This window comes from Dromaius novaehollandiae, chromosome 1, assembly GCF_036370855.1.
Source record: "Dromaius novaehollandiae isolate bDroNov1 chromosome 1, bDroNov1.hap1, whole genome shotgun sequence".
NCBI classification, from domain to species: Eukaryota; Metazoa; Chordata; class Aves; order Casuariiformes; family Dromaiidae; genus Dromaius; species Dromaius novaehollandiae.
Window position 1 is genome coordinate 153,120,414 of NC_088098.1, and position 15,632 is coordinate 153,136,045.

General features: G+C 40.3%; 1 protein-coding gene across 3 annotated transcripts in view; it reads right to left on the reverse strand.

Moving 5' to 3' along the window:
* Window positions 1-13,564, reverse strand: part of UPF3A (UPF3A regulator of nonsense mediated mRNA decay) — a 28,583-nt gene extending 15,019 nt beyond the window's left edge. For all 3 annotated transcript variants that reach the window (XM_026096937.2, XM_026096939.2, XM_026096938.2), the window contains exons 1-3: window positions 13,289-13,564; window positions 11,306-11,412; window positions 2,365-2,471 (exon numbers count right to left, since the gene is read on the reverse strand). In XM_026096937.2, coding sequence (XP_025952722.2) covers window positions 2,365-2,471; window positions 11,306-11,412; window positions 13,289-13,519 — 445 coding nt within the window. In that variant the 5' untranslated portion in view covers window positions 13,520-13,564. The remainder of the gene's footprint in view (window positions 1-2,364; window positions 2,472-11,305; window positions 11,413-13,288) is intronic.
* Window positions 13,565-15,632: the final 2,068 nt, after the last annotated feature.

Consider the following 15,632-nt stretch of genomic DNA (forward strand, 5'->3'; position numbering starts at 1 on the left):
TAATATTCAAGTAAGATTTTCAAAACTCTTCAGATTGGTGTCAGGCAGCCTTAGTTGAAATAAAAGGTAATTTTTTTAAAAAATTTCATTCTAAATTTCTAATGAGTCTGCTCATAGTGATAAATAAAATACATCAGTATTTTAGATTCAAAATAAAATGCATTTATATTTGAATTATATACTTAAACATTAAGCATTATTTTGACATGCCAACAAAGACTGTCAAAATGAAGGTGAGTACTGTTGCACAATAACATTCTTACATTATCATTTATAATTCTCTTTCCATTCTTCAAAGATTGTCATTGAATAGACAAATTGACATAAAATCTCAGCCTGATAAATGAATAACTACTCCTGGGAAATGAACCTGAAACAACTGAGTTGCTTCTATAAAGTTTTGCTGCCAAAAAGCTAAAAAACCAATGCTGGATAGTATACAATCAAAAGAAATGCCACCTTCTTTTAAAATCAAAGTTCTAAAACTCAGCATGTAGAACTGCGTGAAGCTCCTTTTTTCTATTTATGATGGATGGTACAATTTCTTGCCTGTGCTTATTGGCATGGATTCTTTGTGTTTCTGAATTCTGCCTTAAATGAGGGATTCTTCTTTGGACTGGAGTCAGAGCTATGTGTAGCTTTTGAATCTTGCCTGGTTTCCACTTAGAGCTATGAAGCAGGTTCACGGTCACTCAAAGTTCACGCAAGTCCACTGAATACTTGGCTTAATCTGCTAAAATGTTTGCAAAGTTTCCCCCTGGCAATTCTTGTTTTAATTTTAGCCTGGTAAATGCAGTGCTAACACAAGACTCACCAGAGGGCATCCTGGATCAAAACTTGTGCTCGTTATTTAAACAAGCATCATACCAAACTGACTATAGCTGTCTCCAAGCTCAGTTTTGTAAAGTACAGAATATTCTGGCTTCAGCCCAGCATAACACTGAAGAAAATGCTTAATTTAGACAAAGCAAAGTCCTTGCCGAATCATAAAAATAATTTATTCCTAATTCTTTTATTGTGGCGACCTCATGTTTAGGCAAAGCAGACACTAATACTGCCCAACACTTCTCGTAAGATCCTGTTTTCAGTTGATTTTAATTTTACTACTCTTTTACTATCCAGGGTTGAGATGCTATATAACTGATATCTGCCTCAAACTGAATTTCAGCCAAAACAACCCAGCTCTTTCTGAGAACAAGGCAAGAAAAAAAATGCATGTTAAAAAGAATTGGGATCTGTTAATGAGCAGCTATTCTGCCTCCTACTTTAGAACAGAATTTGAAACCTGGAAATCACACACTGTGAAGAATGTGCTATTTTTCATCTTCAGGAAAACATAAAGATATCTTAGGTAAGAAATATTGAGTAGAAATCTGTTACTTTGGCAGCTAGTTTCTTTAAAGATTAACTCTCCAGTAAGCGTGGACAGGACTACTTTTTACAGAACCAATACAACATTCAGTATACAGAATAGACAGCTTAAAAAAAAAATCTAAATCTGTTTATACAACTCATTCAATTTTTTACAGAAGCCAGGAGTGAGTAAGGCAAAGAACTGCTAAAAGAGAAAGCACAACTTCTTGATTATAGCAGTTTAATGCTATTGTACACATAAATTTTTCTACATTGTTGGGCTATGTTTTGCAAGCAAAACTTTTTCAAGATGGCAATCCATTTTGTCACTCCTTTTCCTGGAACTCAACTCAAGAAGTCTGCAGTCCTGCCTTCATGCAGGTGAGCACTCACAGCTATGCAAGTCAGACTCTAAACATGTAAACTTTTAAAATACATAAATGCTTGAAGAAGTGAAGCCATACATATCTCAAATTGGGCGACCAAACTGACAAGGACAACAGTTTTAGTCTCATTTTCTCAGGTATAAAACGTGAGTAAGTAGTACCACTTAATCTCACAGAAACACACTGAAGATAAAGCCATTCATGCTGGTAGTGTATTCAGTTGCTGTTGTAATAAATGCCACAGAAGTGTACATAAGGTAATTAATAGGATGTTGATAGTGTATTGCTTAAGGTACGAGAATGCTGAAAAAAGCAAGCACTGAACTGCCCATTCCGCGACTACTGTCTCTGCGCTTTGAGTGAGGCACAGGCCTTATGGAAGAACTACTATATTATCATGCAGTCAAGAGTAACAGAAAGTGTGCATACCACCCAGACCTAAGTAAGATTGCATGGACAAATATATTTTGTACTTCATTATCGCCAAGTGTTAGATTTTCTAGTAGTACATTTTTATGTAATTAACTGTAGGTTGAGCAAAAAACCTACAAAAATGAGACAAATCCATGTTCTAAAGTGATACACATATATACATATATATTTAAAATCTTTAAAACAGTCCAACCTTTATTATCAATGAAGACATAGCCATCAAAGCGATCTCTAAAAAGAAGGATGTCTTCAGGATTTCTAAAGTTAATGTATGCTCTTGAGTAGAGATGAGGATAAAGGCTGCAACAAGAAACATTTTTTTTTCTGTTACTTACTATTCTGTTCAGGACCAAAAACAAAACAAAACTAGAAGGATTGCACCATAATTGCCATCTTTGGGAAATGGCTACCTTAAATCCACATATCAAAGTCTTTGCATACACATACAAAAATTATATAGATGACAAAAAACAACTGAACTACTACATTCCTGGATCTAATTGTGAAATTTATTCTGAACTGAGACAAATATTTCTAGTTTGTTTTGTCTTCCCAAACTGCAGAGCATATGTTTCCATTCTGCCAGATCAGAGCTTTAAGTCTAATTTTTCATGATTCAAGAGATATGACTAACTGCAGTGCTTTTGGATAACTTTTTGAGCATGCTAAGGAAGTCTTCTGTTGCTAAAACAGTAGAAGGAAAGTAAAAACTCCCAGTCAACAGGCAGTAGCTAAGCTGTCACTGTATTTAAAGAGATATTCACCTTTAAGAAGGATTAAGTAACTTAATTGGCAAGACAATACAGTCAATTGTGTAAAAATAAATAATCTCCACTTGACATATATGTATATGAATATATATGCAATATCTAGTTCTGGATAATATGAAAAATCCAAAACATTTCTAGCAAAGGAAAAAAGAGGTACTTACCTAAAATAATTCTGATTCTTCAAGAATTTGTTGGCATAGATCCCACTCTGGGTGCATAATTTGTCTTAAATGTGCCAACCACAATGAAGTTGTAGTAATTTAATGAATTACCGCCCATTAGCTAAGTTACTGTGAGCCATGTCATGCACATGCCTTAATCCTCCCCACAGTTACGATGTAAAACAGTTTAGCTTAAACGTCCTTCAGTGAGGCTAAGATGAAGTGGCTCAGTCAATGGATGGCTATGTATTAAGCCATTTTTTGGAATATATTTGAACATAAGCCCCTAACTTTTAAATACCTATGTTCATAATCCTGTCCCCACACCTGACGCACCTGACTCAAACTCACCAGCAGCTGCAGGAAACAACACAAACAGTTGTAACTATATTTAAATGTCATAGCTAATTTAGAATCACGTTTGCCAAGGATTCGGAAAGAGTAAAGATATGGGCTTAAGCACAGGATCCACATGTGTAACCATAGTTACTGCAAACTAAGCAATCATTTTTTCCTCTTCAAGTATGCATCCACATAGATTCCACTTTGGGCGCCAGAAGACTGATTGCAACACCACCAAATCTGTAGCCAGCAGAGAAGTTTAACAAAAAACCTACTCAGATTTTGCATTTAGATCCTGTGCCAGCTAGGAGATGTTCATAAAGTATACAGAGGATGCAGCTTATACTCTAAGGAAGAGTTTTTTCATTCACATACACAATTGTCATATTCTAGGAAATGAACAGCCTTGAGTGAACTGTAAGAATGTAACCACAGAAATGCCTGCTTAGATATAGCTAGGACCACGTTGCTAATAGGAAGCAGCGCTAAAGAGGCTACAGGCATGGTGTGCTCCCTCATCTGCCACAAACTACAAAGATTCCTCATGGCAGTATAGGAGCTCTTTGCAAGCAGCCTTCAGACAGCCTGACCAAACGAGCATGCTGGCATATGGACGTGCTTGGCCTCAGGGCTCTGCAGGGTTCAATTTGCAAACCTCCTGTCTGCGCAAGCAATACAGCGGTGGCCGTGGAGTGATAGTCAAGATCCAATGCAGACAAAACAAGCCAGCTTCCTTCCCACTGATTTCAAAGCAAAAAAAGATATTTGACACTTCTCAATCCTATATAGAGTTAATTATTTTCCTTTAAAAAAACAGAAAGACTTACAAGCGTACATAAGGGGGGAAATTTTACTGTGGCAAACTATAGGTTTGCTGGAAGAAACGTCTCCGTGCTGCCATCTGGTTGGCAAAAAGAATACGCCTCCTTGATACCTGGCAGCTCTCAGAAACAAGGGAACTTCCTTCTCTATCACTTTAGCAGGACTATTCTTATAGTCATTATATGTTTTATACATTCTTTGATGTTTAAATGAAATGAGGCCAGGTACTTATTAGAGATCAATATGATTGTATACTTGAAGTGCTTAAGATGCACAGGGCATAAAGAGAAATCTTGAAGGGACATTACTTTTTAGCCCAGTCATCAAGATAATTATCTGAGATGGTGAAGTCCTGAGTTTCAGTTCCTAATCTAACAACTATTTCAGCGTCTTATCCATCTTCGGTTTTTGTAAAATCCTAAAACTCTCTTCAGGTCAAAGACTGAGACTCAGACAAGTGTCCCAACCACTGCAATAGTGCAGCACTCTGCCTCAGCGCACAGTAGAACAGCTTCATCAGACAGCTGGATTTTTTTTTCCTGCAATAATTTAAAACCTTGTGGTTGGGCAAATAAACATTATAAAACAGAAATGAAAATAAAAAGACTTATTCCTTCCTTGTTTCCTTTAGTTTTTATAGCAACGCCATCTGCTTCCTGTCTGCTTTGGCAGCATAATTTTTCCTGGTACACGACATGGTATTTTTCTACCATTTTCAGCTTAGATGTATCAGAATGACTACCTTTCAAAACAGAGGAACATTTGATATGGTTACTAAGCATTTATTACTGATATTAGTAAGAGAAAAATGAGACTCTGGAATGTGTAAATAGAAGTCTGGAAAGTGTGGGCTTAAAATTCATCTTGAAAATATTAAAGGGTTCCTGTATAGTTGCTGTACATTACTAACACCTTTAAGAACTTCATTCACACTAGAGGCATACAAAAATATAAAAGCATGCTTGTGGACTGTGTCTTTATTATTGTTCATATATATCATAGTAGAAGATTATAGTGATATGGCTATGACAACGCTTAGTGATTACAAGTTCTTTCTCTAATGCAGTCACTACTACAAAGAGCTGGTTCTTAGATGCCTGCAAGTTAGATGTCAGAGGGCTTAATATATTGATGCCTGAACCCAGAAGGGAATTCAGACCCTTGTCCTACGCTTACCTACAAAAGAGTAGGCCAGTTGTCTAAAAATAGTGTAAAATTCACATTCTGAACAGGAAGCCAACTAAAACTAGGAAATAGAAAACGCTTAGCAATGGCCTTTGTATGAAATACGGTCTCTTACTCCAGGTTTCAGATACCTGACTTTGACTGCAGCTCTCCACATCCCCACCCACTTTGGATTCTCTTTTAACCTATCCACAAAGAACTAATCAGTGTTACTGTACAGCAAAGCATGCACACTTCACAAGGCCAGAAGGGACTTTGTTTCTAGCACCCTCTCCAAAGAAGAGGCAGTCTTGCTCTGGTTTTGTACTTTACATTCAGCGATCACTGAATAAAATACAGCTTTTGCTCTTCAGGACTTTGCCCTCCAGCTGAGTCCCCCAGCCACTGCTCCACAAAAGAGCCACTGCACTCTAGGCCTCCTCCTTTTTACAAGTGCCTAGCTGCACAGATTTCAATCAGGATTTGAGATTCAGTTTTGAGGCTGTATGGTTAGTTTTAGAGTCAGACAGCTGGTTCTATTTTGCTCTATGTTTGTCTATAATACTGCTTTCCATCCGTATCGTATTTTGGACAGATGCACTGCACAAGATGCTGGCTTTTCTGCGATATCAGTTAGAGCAATCTCTATGAAGCAACCAAACGAGCCTAATTCTATACACCTCTGTATTTCTATACAGCGTTTCCTTGTTTTCTGATGAGTATTCAAGGATATTCAATCTGTTAGGTAATATTTATTTCTGTAATACTTAATCTATTATCTCCTTGTTAAGCCCTTACTTTTATGACAACTTTAATAACACAAGTACATTCTAATAGTTTACTTATTCCACTAAGTATTTTTTGAGGTAATTGCATAAAAGGAGTGTTATTCAGGAAAGCAATTTCAAATTGTCAGAATTATCTAAAATATAAATAAAAATAGTAACATGTAAAGTATAAAAACAAGCATCTCACCTTAGTAAAAATACTTACCAACTTCTCAAACATAGTGTGTGTGTGTAGATATACACACATAAAAAATACAAATATATATACACTTATACACATTCAAATTATACACATAGCTCAACATCTGAATTTTGAAGTGTTAAATCATTTCTGATCGAATTGCTAACTCATCACCTACATTGTCATGTCAAGCTGACATCCACCGGCCTTCCTCATCTGATCTCTCACTTTCTGCGGTCATTTAGTGCAACAGTAGATGAAACTGGCTTCATTTTAAATTACACCAGCCTTCCCTTTTTACAAATATAAATGAACACAATTTGCCTGGACGTGGAGAAGCAGAAGCACCATGCAGTCGTGATGACTAACTGACGCTCACTCCATCCAGAACGCTGTAGCTGTGGTTCTCTGGAAGCTCGACAAAGTGTTGACCCTTCAAAGCTGCAGTTCCTGGGTGCATTGTGCCATCCTCCAGCATCAAAGTCATTTACTTATGATAATCCTGAGCAACATGGCTGGGAAGCAGTTATGAAGGGCAAAGGAGGAGGGCTGTTTGCAAGACACTTAATCACTGTTTATGACAAATGGTATGGCATCGGCTATTTGATTGATTTTTCACATAACCAAAGCTTCTTTTCATATCTCTTTACTTTTATAACCTCACAACAATATTAAGGATTTCTAGCACACAGTATTCGGTGCCAGTCCTGAAGGATGAGCCAAATCCCAGAGGGCCAGACCTCAATCACTGCACTCAAGTTTAAGACAACTCAGAAACATTTATATGAAGACATAAAAGAGTATCTGGAAGAAACAGTTAAGATAACATTTGGAGTCTGAGAACAAGCCAGACTGTTGAGTAGGCAGAGTCAGTGTTATCACTTATAGATAGTGCATCTACCAAACATCCCTAAATGCCATAGAATCAGCCACAGAAACTATGTATTCTGCTTGTGTTTTGATATCAAGGTACAAGGGAGAAAAATAAATGTAATGTAGTGAATTAAATGAATCTGAACAAATGAATGAAATACAACACAACAGTCGTATTTTGTGAAATGATTTTATTGAAATGGATGTAACTGAAAAAGTGCTGTAACTCAATGACATGTCAGTCAAGTGAAATTTTTAAAAGTTTTATAGTTTTCATGTACAACAAGACATTGTAAACTTAGAAATAACCTTTACAGTGTAAAAACAGTGAAGCTGTGGAGTTGATATATGTGTGCAGATCTTGCAAAAGCATATAGGTGGGACTGCAACTGTTTTGTCCCCCAGGGTGAGATGACCTTAGAAATAAAAATGTAGGAATGGTTATAGTTAGACTTCTCTAGTTCTGTTTCTGAAAGCAACTGGTAGAGGATGCTTATAGAAAGCATATTTTAAAAGGGCAACTATACACCAACACTTTCCCTAGTATAACCTTTCAGCTAATTGCAGCCTGAGGATTTCATAATACAGAACTTGCGACCTTGTGTTTAATAGGTTTTCATGAATTTGCTATAAATACTTGTCTAACTGCTTTTTGAACCATTTTATCTTTTGGCCTACATCATTTCTGACATCATCCCTTGACAAAGACTTCCACAGTTTAACAGCATGGTGTGAAAACGAATTATGCCTGCATTCTGCAGTTGGAGAAACCTGAATTAGCTTTTAGAAACTTACGTCTTCTAGAGATTACAGAACAGGGTTAAACTGAGGTGTTACAGCTCTTAGGGCTCTTGTCCAGTTCTGCATCAGAACTTGCATACTTGTATGCCCCTTTCTCTTTCCAACAAACAGGTCCTCCCTGCTGAACAGCTTCTCAGAATCATTCTCTTGCTAGGTAGTATGAAATTGTTTATAATCTTTTCCCATGCGCTTAAGAACTGAATTTTCTGGATTGGTTTCCATTATGAGCACGGCACAGGAGCCAGAAAAAAAAAGCTAACCAGTAAAAGACAAATGGCACCATAGAGAAAACATGTCTACCTTGTTCTGTGGCAGTACCTGCTAGCTAGAATAGCATGAAGACATTTCCACAAGGAGTTTTCCAAAATCTTGTAAGCTATCTGTAACATGACAGATTATTGCAATATAATGGTTAATACTTATAAAAGAATTCTTCTCTGGGTCAGTGTCACTAAGGCTCTTAGCTGATCTTGTTTCCACCATGAAATTTCTGAAACTTTACTGTACATTCTGGTCAAACTTTTCAGTCTATGCTGGGATACTTGAGAGGTCTTAAACTCTTAAGTAGAAAGCTAGTCCACAGTATCCTAATTTGCACTTACATGGAGACCAATACCAAAAATGTTAATTTCATCATCCGTGTTTTTTGTAATTCTGCCATAAATCCTTGGGACAACATAGTAAGGGCTGTTCCTTTCCCTTCATTTATATTACTAGTGGCTTGTAGACCTTTGCTTTCCAAAGACCAGGAGGGGAAAAAAAAAAAAAAAAAAAAAAAAAAAAAAAAAAAAAAGGAAAAAAGATACTTATCTCGTTTGCTTTTTTTCCACAAAATGGCTGAGTCCTCAATTCCTTGTCACAATCACAAGAAAGCATGAGTATTATAAGTAATTTAGAGTATGTGAACTCGTCATGAGTTACACAGACATGCATAGGTATGTGTCAGCATTGAAACAAAGGGGGAAAACCAATCAGGATGATTCTGGGGCAGTGAAAGAATAAATAAATAGACAAGCCAATACTCTGCAGAACTGCAGCTGAAAGACCACTTAAATAGTGTAGTTTGCTGAAAGGACTGTAGCCATACAAACCTTCCAGTGACAAATCCCTTCTGAAAAAATATAGCTTTTGTATGAAAGCATAATTTTTTAGGAAGCAAGATGAAGCAAAAAAATAAGGAATATGAAACACTCCATGATGAAAAATCCAAAACTGTATGAAAATATTTTTCCTCTAGAGAGAGCCTAAGTTTCTGGAGGCAGAAGAGAACAGGAATCAAAACTCAAGAGCAAGATAACATTTCCCCCCAAGATCACTATTTTATTACAGGCCTCAAAGGACTCAAGGAATCTGACAAATAACAAATATCAGAGATTTCACTGTTTAAAAAAAATTTAAAAAATCATATTCTTTGCTTGCTACATCTTGAAGTATAGGAGCAAAACAGTATCAGAAATGCAGCTTTATTTTCTTCAAGATTTTTGTTACTTCTAATCACCAAGAGCTGCTCTTCAAGGCAAAGGAATTTTTGAAGTGTTTTGAGCATCTACTCCTCTCTCTACCAAAACAAGCTACTGGGTCATATTTGCCATTTAACAAACTTTTTATATATTAATATGTTCTGTCACTGGCTATTTGAAAGTAGGTGATGATTAATATAGTACAAGAAAGAGCCTGCAAAATCTTTCATTGGAGACCTAACATAAATGTAATTAAATGAGTAAGCAGTAAGACTTGTGAATATTCCAAATTTCATCGTATAAAGATAGAGAGAAAGATTAAACGTATTAAGAGTCTTGTGCCAACAATAGCTCTGGACATTTCAAATGATAATGTTTCCTGGCATTTAGGCAGCCACGTACATTGAGGGCAGGGACATGTTTTTAGGAGAATTTTCATTTTGCCTTTGATAAAGTCTTCTGCTATCAAATGAACAGTTGGGATAGAATCCTTGAAGTGACCCACTCGTAAATACTGATGTCTAGATTCATAAGAAAAATGTAAGTAGTAACTATAAAGACTTTCGATCAGACTAAACACTCCTCTTACCTAACTTCACACCCTTTGTGGTTCTGCCAGAAAAGCTTAAGGAATTACTATTTTGTTGCTGTGCATATGCATAACTGCCTGGGTCAGGCAAGCACTGAACTGCCACGAGCTTTCACAAAATAGACTTTTGTTCCTTTCTGATCGTGGAATTTACTCTGAGAGAGACAATATAATTAGATCTATCCATCTACAGAACAGTGGTAGCAAGAGGTGGCAGTATCCTCTCAGTTAATGCTCAGCCCAGGAGCTGGATTGTTCAAGTGCAATTTCCTAAGAACAGAGTAGGTTTCTGCTTTGGGTGAGGTCATTCTTAACGTTAAAAAACTCTGAAAATTAGTCTACAATAATCATCCAGGATCTCTCTGGAGTCGATGGAAAGAATCTGGTGCCTGTGGAGGGTGATTCATCATATACTAAGATAGGTTAAGACAGTCTGCAGTCCAGCGAGATAAATCTTATCCTCTGTTTCTTCAGAACACATGTAGATGTACTACATTCTCAAAAAGGATGTTTTGGTTGATTTAAATGTTAAGTTCCTTTTGCTCTGGAAATTGCTTTCTTAGAAGGGAACTGTATTTTAACAGTGTGATACTCAGCATATTAAATAAATATATTAGCAATTCTGATTAGTTTAAATCAACCACTCTGTTTCTCTTTTTTTAGTTTTGAATGAGACAAAAATTAATAAAATTGGATTCCTTGAGAATTTGTCTAAAATAAACACAAAAACATGCCAACAAAGATGCTAAGCTCAAATGGCACTCTTTATATACATATATATATACACACATATATAATTTGCCCCAGGTTGTCTCTTTCTCACAGGTGATAAACAGTCACAGAAGGAATATAAGTTGCTCAGAAGAAACCGGTTCCATTTCACCAATAAAGGTTAAAAGAAACATGAGGATTTTCAACAAAATTATGCCCTATTCACAGAACAACAACTTTGTTTTAAAATCACCAGTGTAAAAAGAAAAAGGCAGGAATGCATTATCTCTACATATGCATCTATGTTTTCAAAAACATTTTAAACAACTAACCCAACAAAAAATAAGGGCTCCAGGGACAAAATATGTAATTTGGTATGTGACTATATCCAAAATAATTAGGTTTTAAGCACCTAAAAACCTGTACAAACATTTTCTCTTCTATTTAGTACTGACCAACAGCTCATCCTCACCTGGGATCAGCAGTGCAAAACTCAAAATAATCATGGGCAGGTAGAGGATGTAGCTGTTCCTCCAGTTGCTCCTTAGTTAGACAAGGAGGAAGCCGGCGAATAACTACCTGCACATATAAAATAAAAATGGGCAAATATCTTTGATCTAAATACTGTGGAAAAAGACTAAACAAATCATATATTATTAGTCTTTAAAAGTTCTTCCTTGAATTAGGAGTTTCAGTTGGAACACTAGCCTCCTAGTGACTTATTTCCTCACATTTGCTGGCACAAGGAATAATTGACCTATATCAATTTCTGCTACATAAAATATAGAGAACAGCTAACACTGTAAAACTGTAGAATAACTGAAGTATTCTGATGAAGAGCTTACAAGCCACTGTAATCTGGCTGAGAACACAAAATATTAACAAATGGCAAAAAAAATAGATACTGACTACACAAAATGTTTACATTCTCTCTTTACAAAATGATTTTGTTTCAACTAACTTTCAAGTCTTTTATTACAAAAGCATTTTATGTACAATGTCCAATGTCTTCACAATAAAGTCTCTGAGACTGCATGAAAACCATTATGACAGAATGGTGCCAGTATAGAAAATAGTAAAATGGTCATCAAGATTCAGATAATGTATTTCCATTTCTTGACAATATCTGAACATGACTTAACTTTAAGTCACGGTGACCTTCGGTGCTTTCATTTCCCAATTTAGAAAATGGGAATAAAACAAATCTCACAGTACTCTATAGGAGTATTCTTTGAAAAATGCTCAAATAAAACCATGGAGAGAGAAGTTCTTGTTCTTGCAAGAACTGCTTTGCCACAGCATTAGTTGATCTTAATTTTTAATGAACGAAAGATGAAAAGACAAGCAAATTTGCAGCACTGTTGCCGAGGTCCTCAAAATACTTAAGAAAGTGAACACCCTCATTTTGCTGATGATGAAACAAAGACGGTGTTTAAATGCTATATTCTCTTGAAATTAGTCTCAGGGCCATGCTCCTCATTATAAACTTCCTCTGATCCTTAGACATCACGCAACACTTCTTACTAAGCCCTTCCATGCCCCCCTGCTCTTGCCTTCCTCTGCACCTCTCCCTTCCACCTCACCTTCCCGGCAAATACCCCCACCCGCTCACCCACCCACACGATCCCTTTTGACTCCCTATTCCTCTTCCCAGACCCCTTCCCAAACAACCCCCACCCCTGCACATATTCCTCAATCCCCCTTCGAACCTGTTCTGTGCCTCTCCTGCTGCCCCCCACCCCTGCCAGCGCTCAACCCCAAGGCACACAACTCCCTGCACATCTGTCCCTCAGGCTCACCCCCAGACAACAGGCTCATCTCCAGGCATATCCCCTGCCCCCAGCCACGCCCCCAGCCCCTAGGCACAGCCTTGAGGCACATCCCCAGTCCCACAGCACATCTCCCATGCACACCCCCAGTCCCTCAGCACATCCCCCAGCCCCCAGACTCGGCCCCAGTCTCACCCCCAGACCCATAGCACATCTCCCAGCCCCACAACACATCCCCCAGGCTCACCCCCAGCCCCCAGGCTCACCCCCAGACTCACCCCCAGCCCCACAGCACATCTCCCAGCCCCACAACACATCCCCCAGGCTCATCTCCAGCCACACCCCCAGCCCCACAGCACATCTCCCAGCCCCACAGCACATTCCCCAGGCTCACCTCCAGCCCCCAGACTCACTCCCAGCCCCCAGCACATCCCCCAGCCTCACTCCCAGCCCCTAGGCTCAGCCCCAGCCTCACTCCCAGGCTCACCCCCAGCCCCCAGACTCACCCCCAGGTACACCCCCAGACCCCAGGCACACCCCCAGCCCACAGCACATCCTCCAGGCCCACTCCCAGCCCCCAGACAAGCCCCCCCCGCTCACCCCCAGCTCCCCGGCTCAGCCCCGGGCTCGCCCCTGGGCACGGCCCAGCCCTCGGGCTAGCCCCCGGCCCCCGCGCGGCCCCTCACTTTGCTCAGCGCCGTTTTTTTCTCCTCTCGCTGTTTACCCGGCGCCGGGTGAAGAGGCGGGGGAGCCGCCGCCGGCGGCCCCGGCGGGGGAGAAGGGGTCAGCGAAGCCTCCGGCTCGCGGCGCGGCGATTCCCGCCTCAGCGGCACCTCCATAGGCCACTTCTCCCGGCCGCCGCCGCCCCGCGCCAGCCCCAGCCCCGACCCCGGCCCGGCCTCCCGCTCCGACCTCATGGAACCGCCGCCGCAGCCCGGCGCAAACCTCGCGAGAACTGGCCGCTCTACGGGAGGAATCTCGCGAGACTTCGCGGCGAAGGCGGGGGGCAGGGTTGCCCCAGAACCCCCGCCCGACCTCCGCAACGGTCGGCGCTGTGGGGTCAGCGCCATCGTCATCGTCCACATCCCCATCGCCTCCATCCCTGTCTTCATCTGCATGCTTATCAGCCTCATCCCCATGCCCATCCTCCTCCCTAACCCATGGACTTTCAGGAGCCCCCGCAGGCCCCACCTGTGTCTGTGGGACGGAGACGACCAAGAAACTTCTCCCCTTCCCTCGCCCGGGCCCGAACCTCGTGGCCCTGGCTGCAGCCTGGCTGCCGGCCCCACTCTGCCCTGGACTTGCCTCTGCGTTGTGCAGCAGGATGGTGTATATGCCGTACACCTCAGGGCTGGGGCACCCAGAAGCTTGGGATGCAGGGCTGGAAACCCAGGCAGGTCCTAGGGATGAAAGGAGGCAGGAAAAGAGGCTGTGACTCAGGTCAGCTCAAGGGTCCTGCAACCATGGAGAGTTTCTGTCAATCTAGGGTAGCAGTGGCTACAGTCAGGCAACACGTCATTAGCATCCGCCTCCAAGGCCATGCAGCAGGCTCTAGAGTCTGGCTGATGTCTTAGCACCTTTCCAACAGGCTCCCAGGATCTCACCTAGTGCTTTAGCTCCCACGGACAGTCACATCCCACAGTGTTCAGCATCGCTCCCAATAGCTTTTAGCAAGCATTGTTGGATACTTGGCATTTGATTTATCCTATCAAATAATATGAGGATATCAAATAAGAACATAAAAATGATTATGCTGATTCAGACAATGCCACCATCCTGTGTCTGACAGTGGCAAGTTACTGGGGAGGTCACCAATAATGAACAGAATAAGGATAAGAACAGGGAAAGTATATAGTAATTTATCTTCAGATTAATCTTTCACCAGCAAGGTATCCCTGAATTGAGACCACAAAGTGAAATCGGTCTTGCATGTGGCTGGTCTGGAAGTAGTGACGCATCAATCAGATCAAGGATTACTCAGTCCTGGACTAGAATAGTGCAGTTTTGTGATGTCTAGTTCTAAAAAGTTTCTTGAAAGTACTGGATTATTTGGGATGTCTCGGACTACTTCTCCTAGGCTTGGTGACAGAGGCACAGCAAAGTGAAGAATGGCTGTGGGTCATACGTAGGTTATAGGTGTACCACTGGACTCCTCTGAAGTTACCGAAAATAGACAGAATGAGCAAAAATGCCTGCAATTTATGCAGAATATACAGAGTCAATACTGATCTTCAGATGTTGATGCCTCGAACAGATGTCCACAGCATGAGAACAACAAATATTGGATGATTTGATGTGGAATAACTCAGTGCTGAAGCTGCTGAAAACAGAATTCCTGTTCCAGCTTAACCTCCTTCTGTGTCCACTACCAGTGGCTACCATTCATCATCATAATTGGCAACCAGGTGATACCTGTGCCTGAAGGACATTTTCCAATGTTTGGTGAAGTCTGATTTGTCAAATAACCTACAACTTGTCTGTCAGGCTTCATGAATAAGAAACCTGACCACACTGTTCCTAAGACAGGATATTCCAGTCATCTCATTGGTCTCACCTTTGATCCTAAAAGGCCATTTGCAGCTCTAAAAATAAAAGCAGGTGGCATTGGCCAAGGAAACTCTAATGTGTTATTTGTGTTCAAATGTTTTAGGCAATAGTACTTGAGAAAAGCATGGGGAACACTTGGGACCATTTGCAGAAATCTCTTGTGGATTTTCAGACTTATTCTGAAAACCTTGCAGGCAACAGCCAGGTCCCCCCCAAACTGGGAAAAAATTGATTCTTGCAGGAGAGAGATCAGGTTATGAAACAGAGAGAGAGGATGTCTCTTTTGGTGACATGTTGATAGGCTACTCAGCCTGATCAAGACCTAGACCCTTGTATGCACTTGCCGAAGCTAACCAAGGAAGTGACCAAAAGCAAGAATCAAGAAGCTGAAGTCAAGTGAGGCCAAAATTAATAACCAAAGACCGCATGAGGACAAGGAAAATACCCAGTTTAACTAGAGCCAGGTTGAAAATCAGAATACCG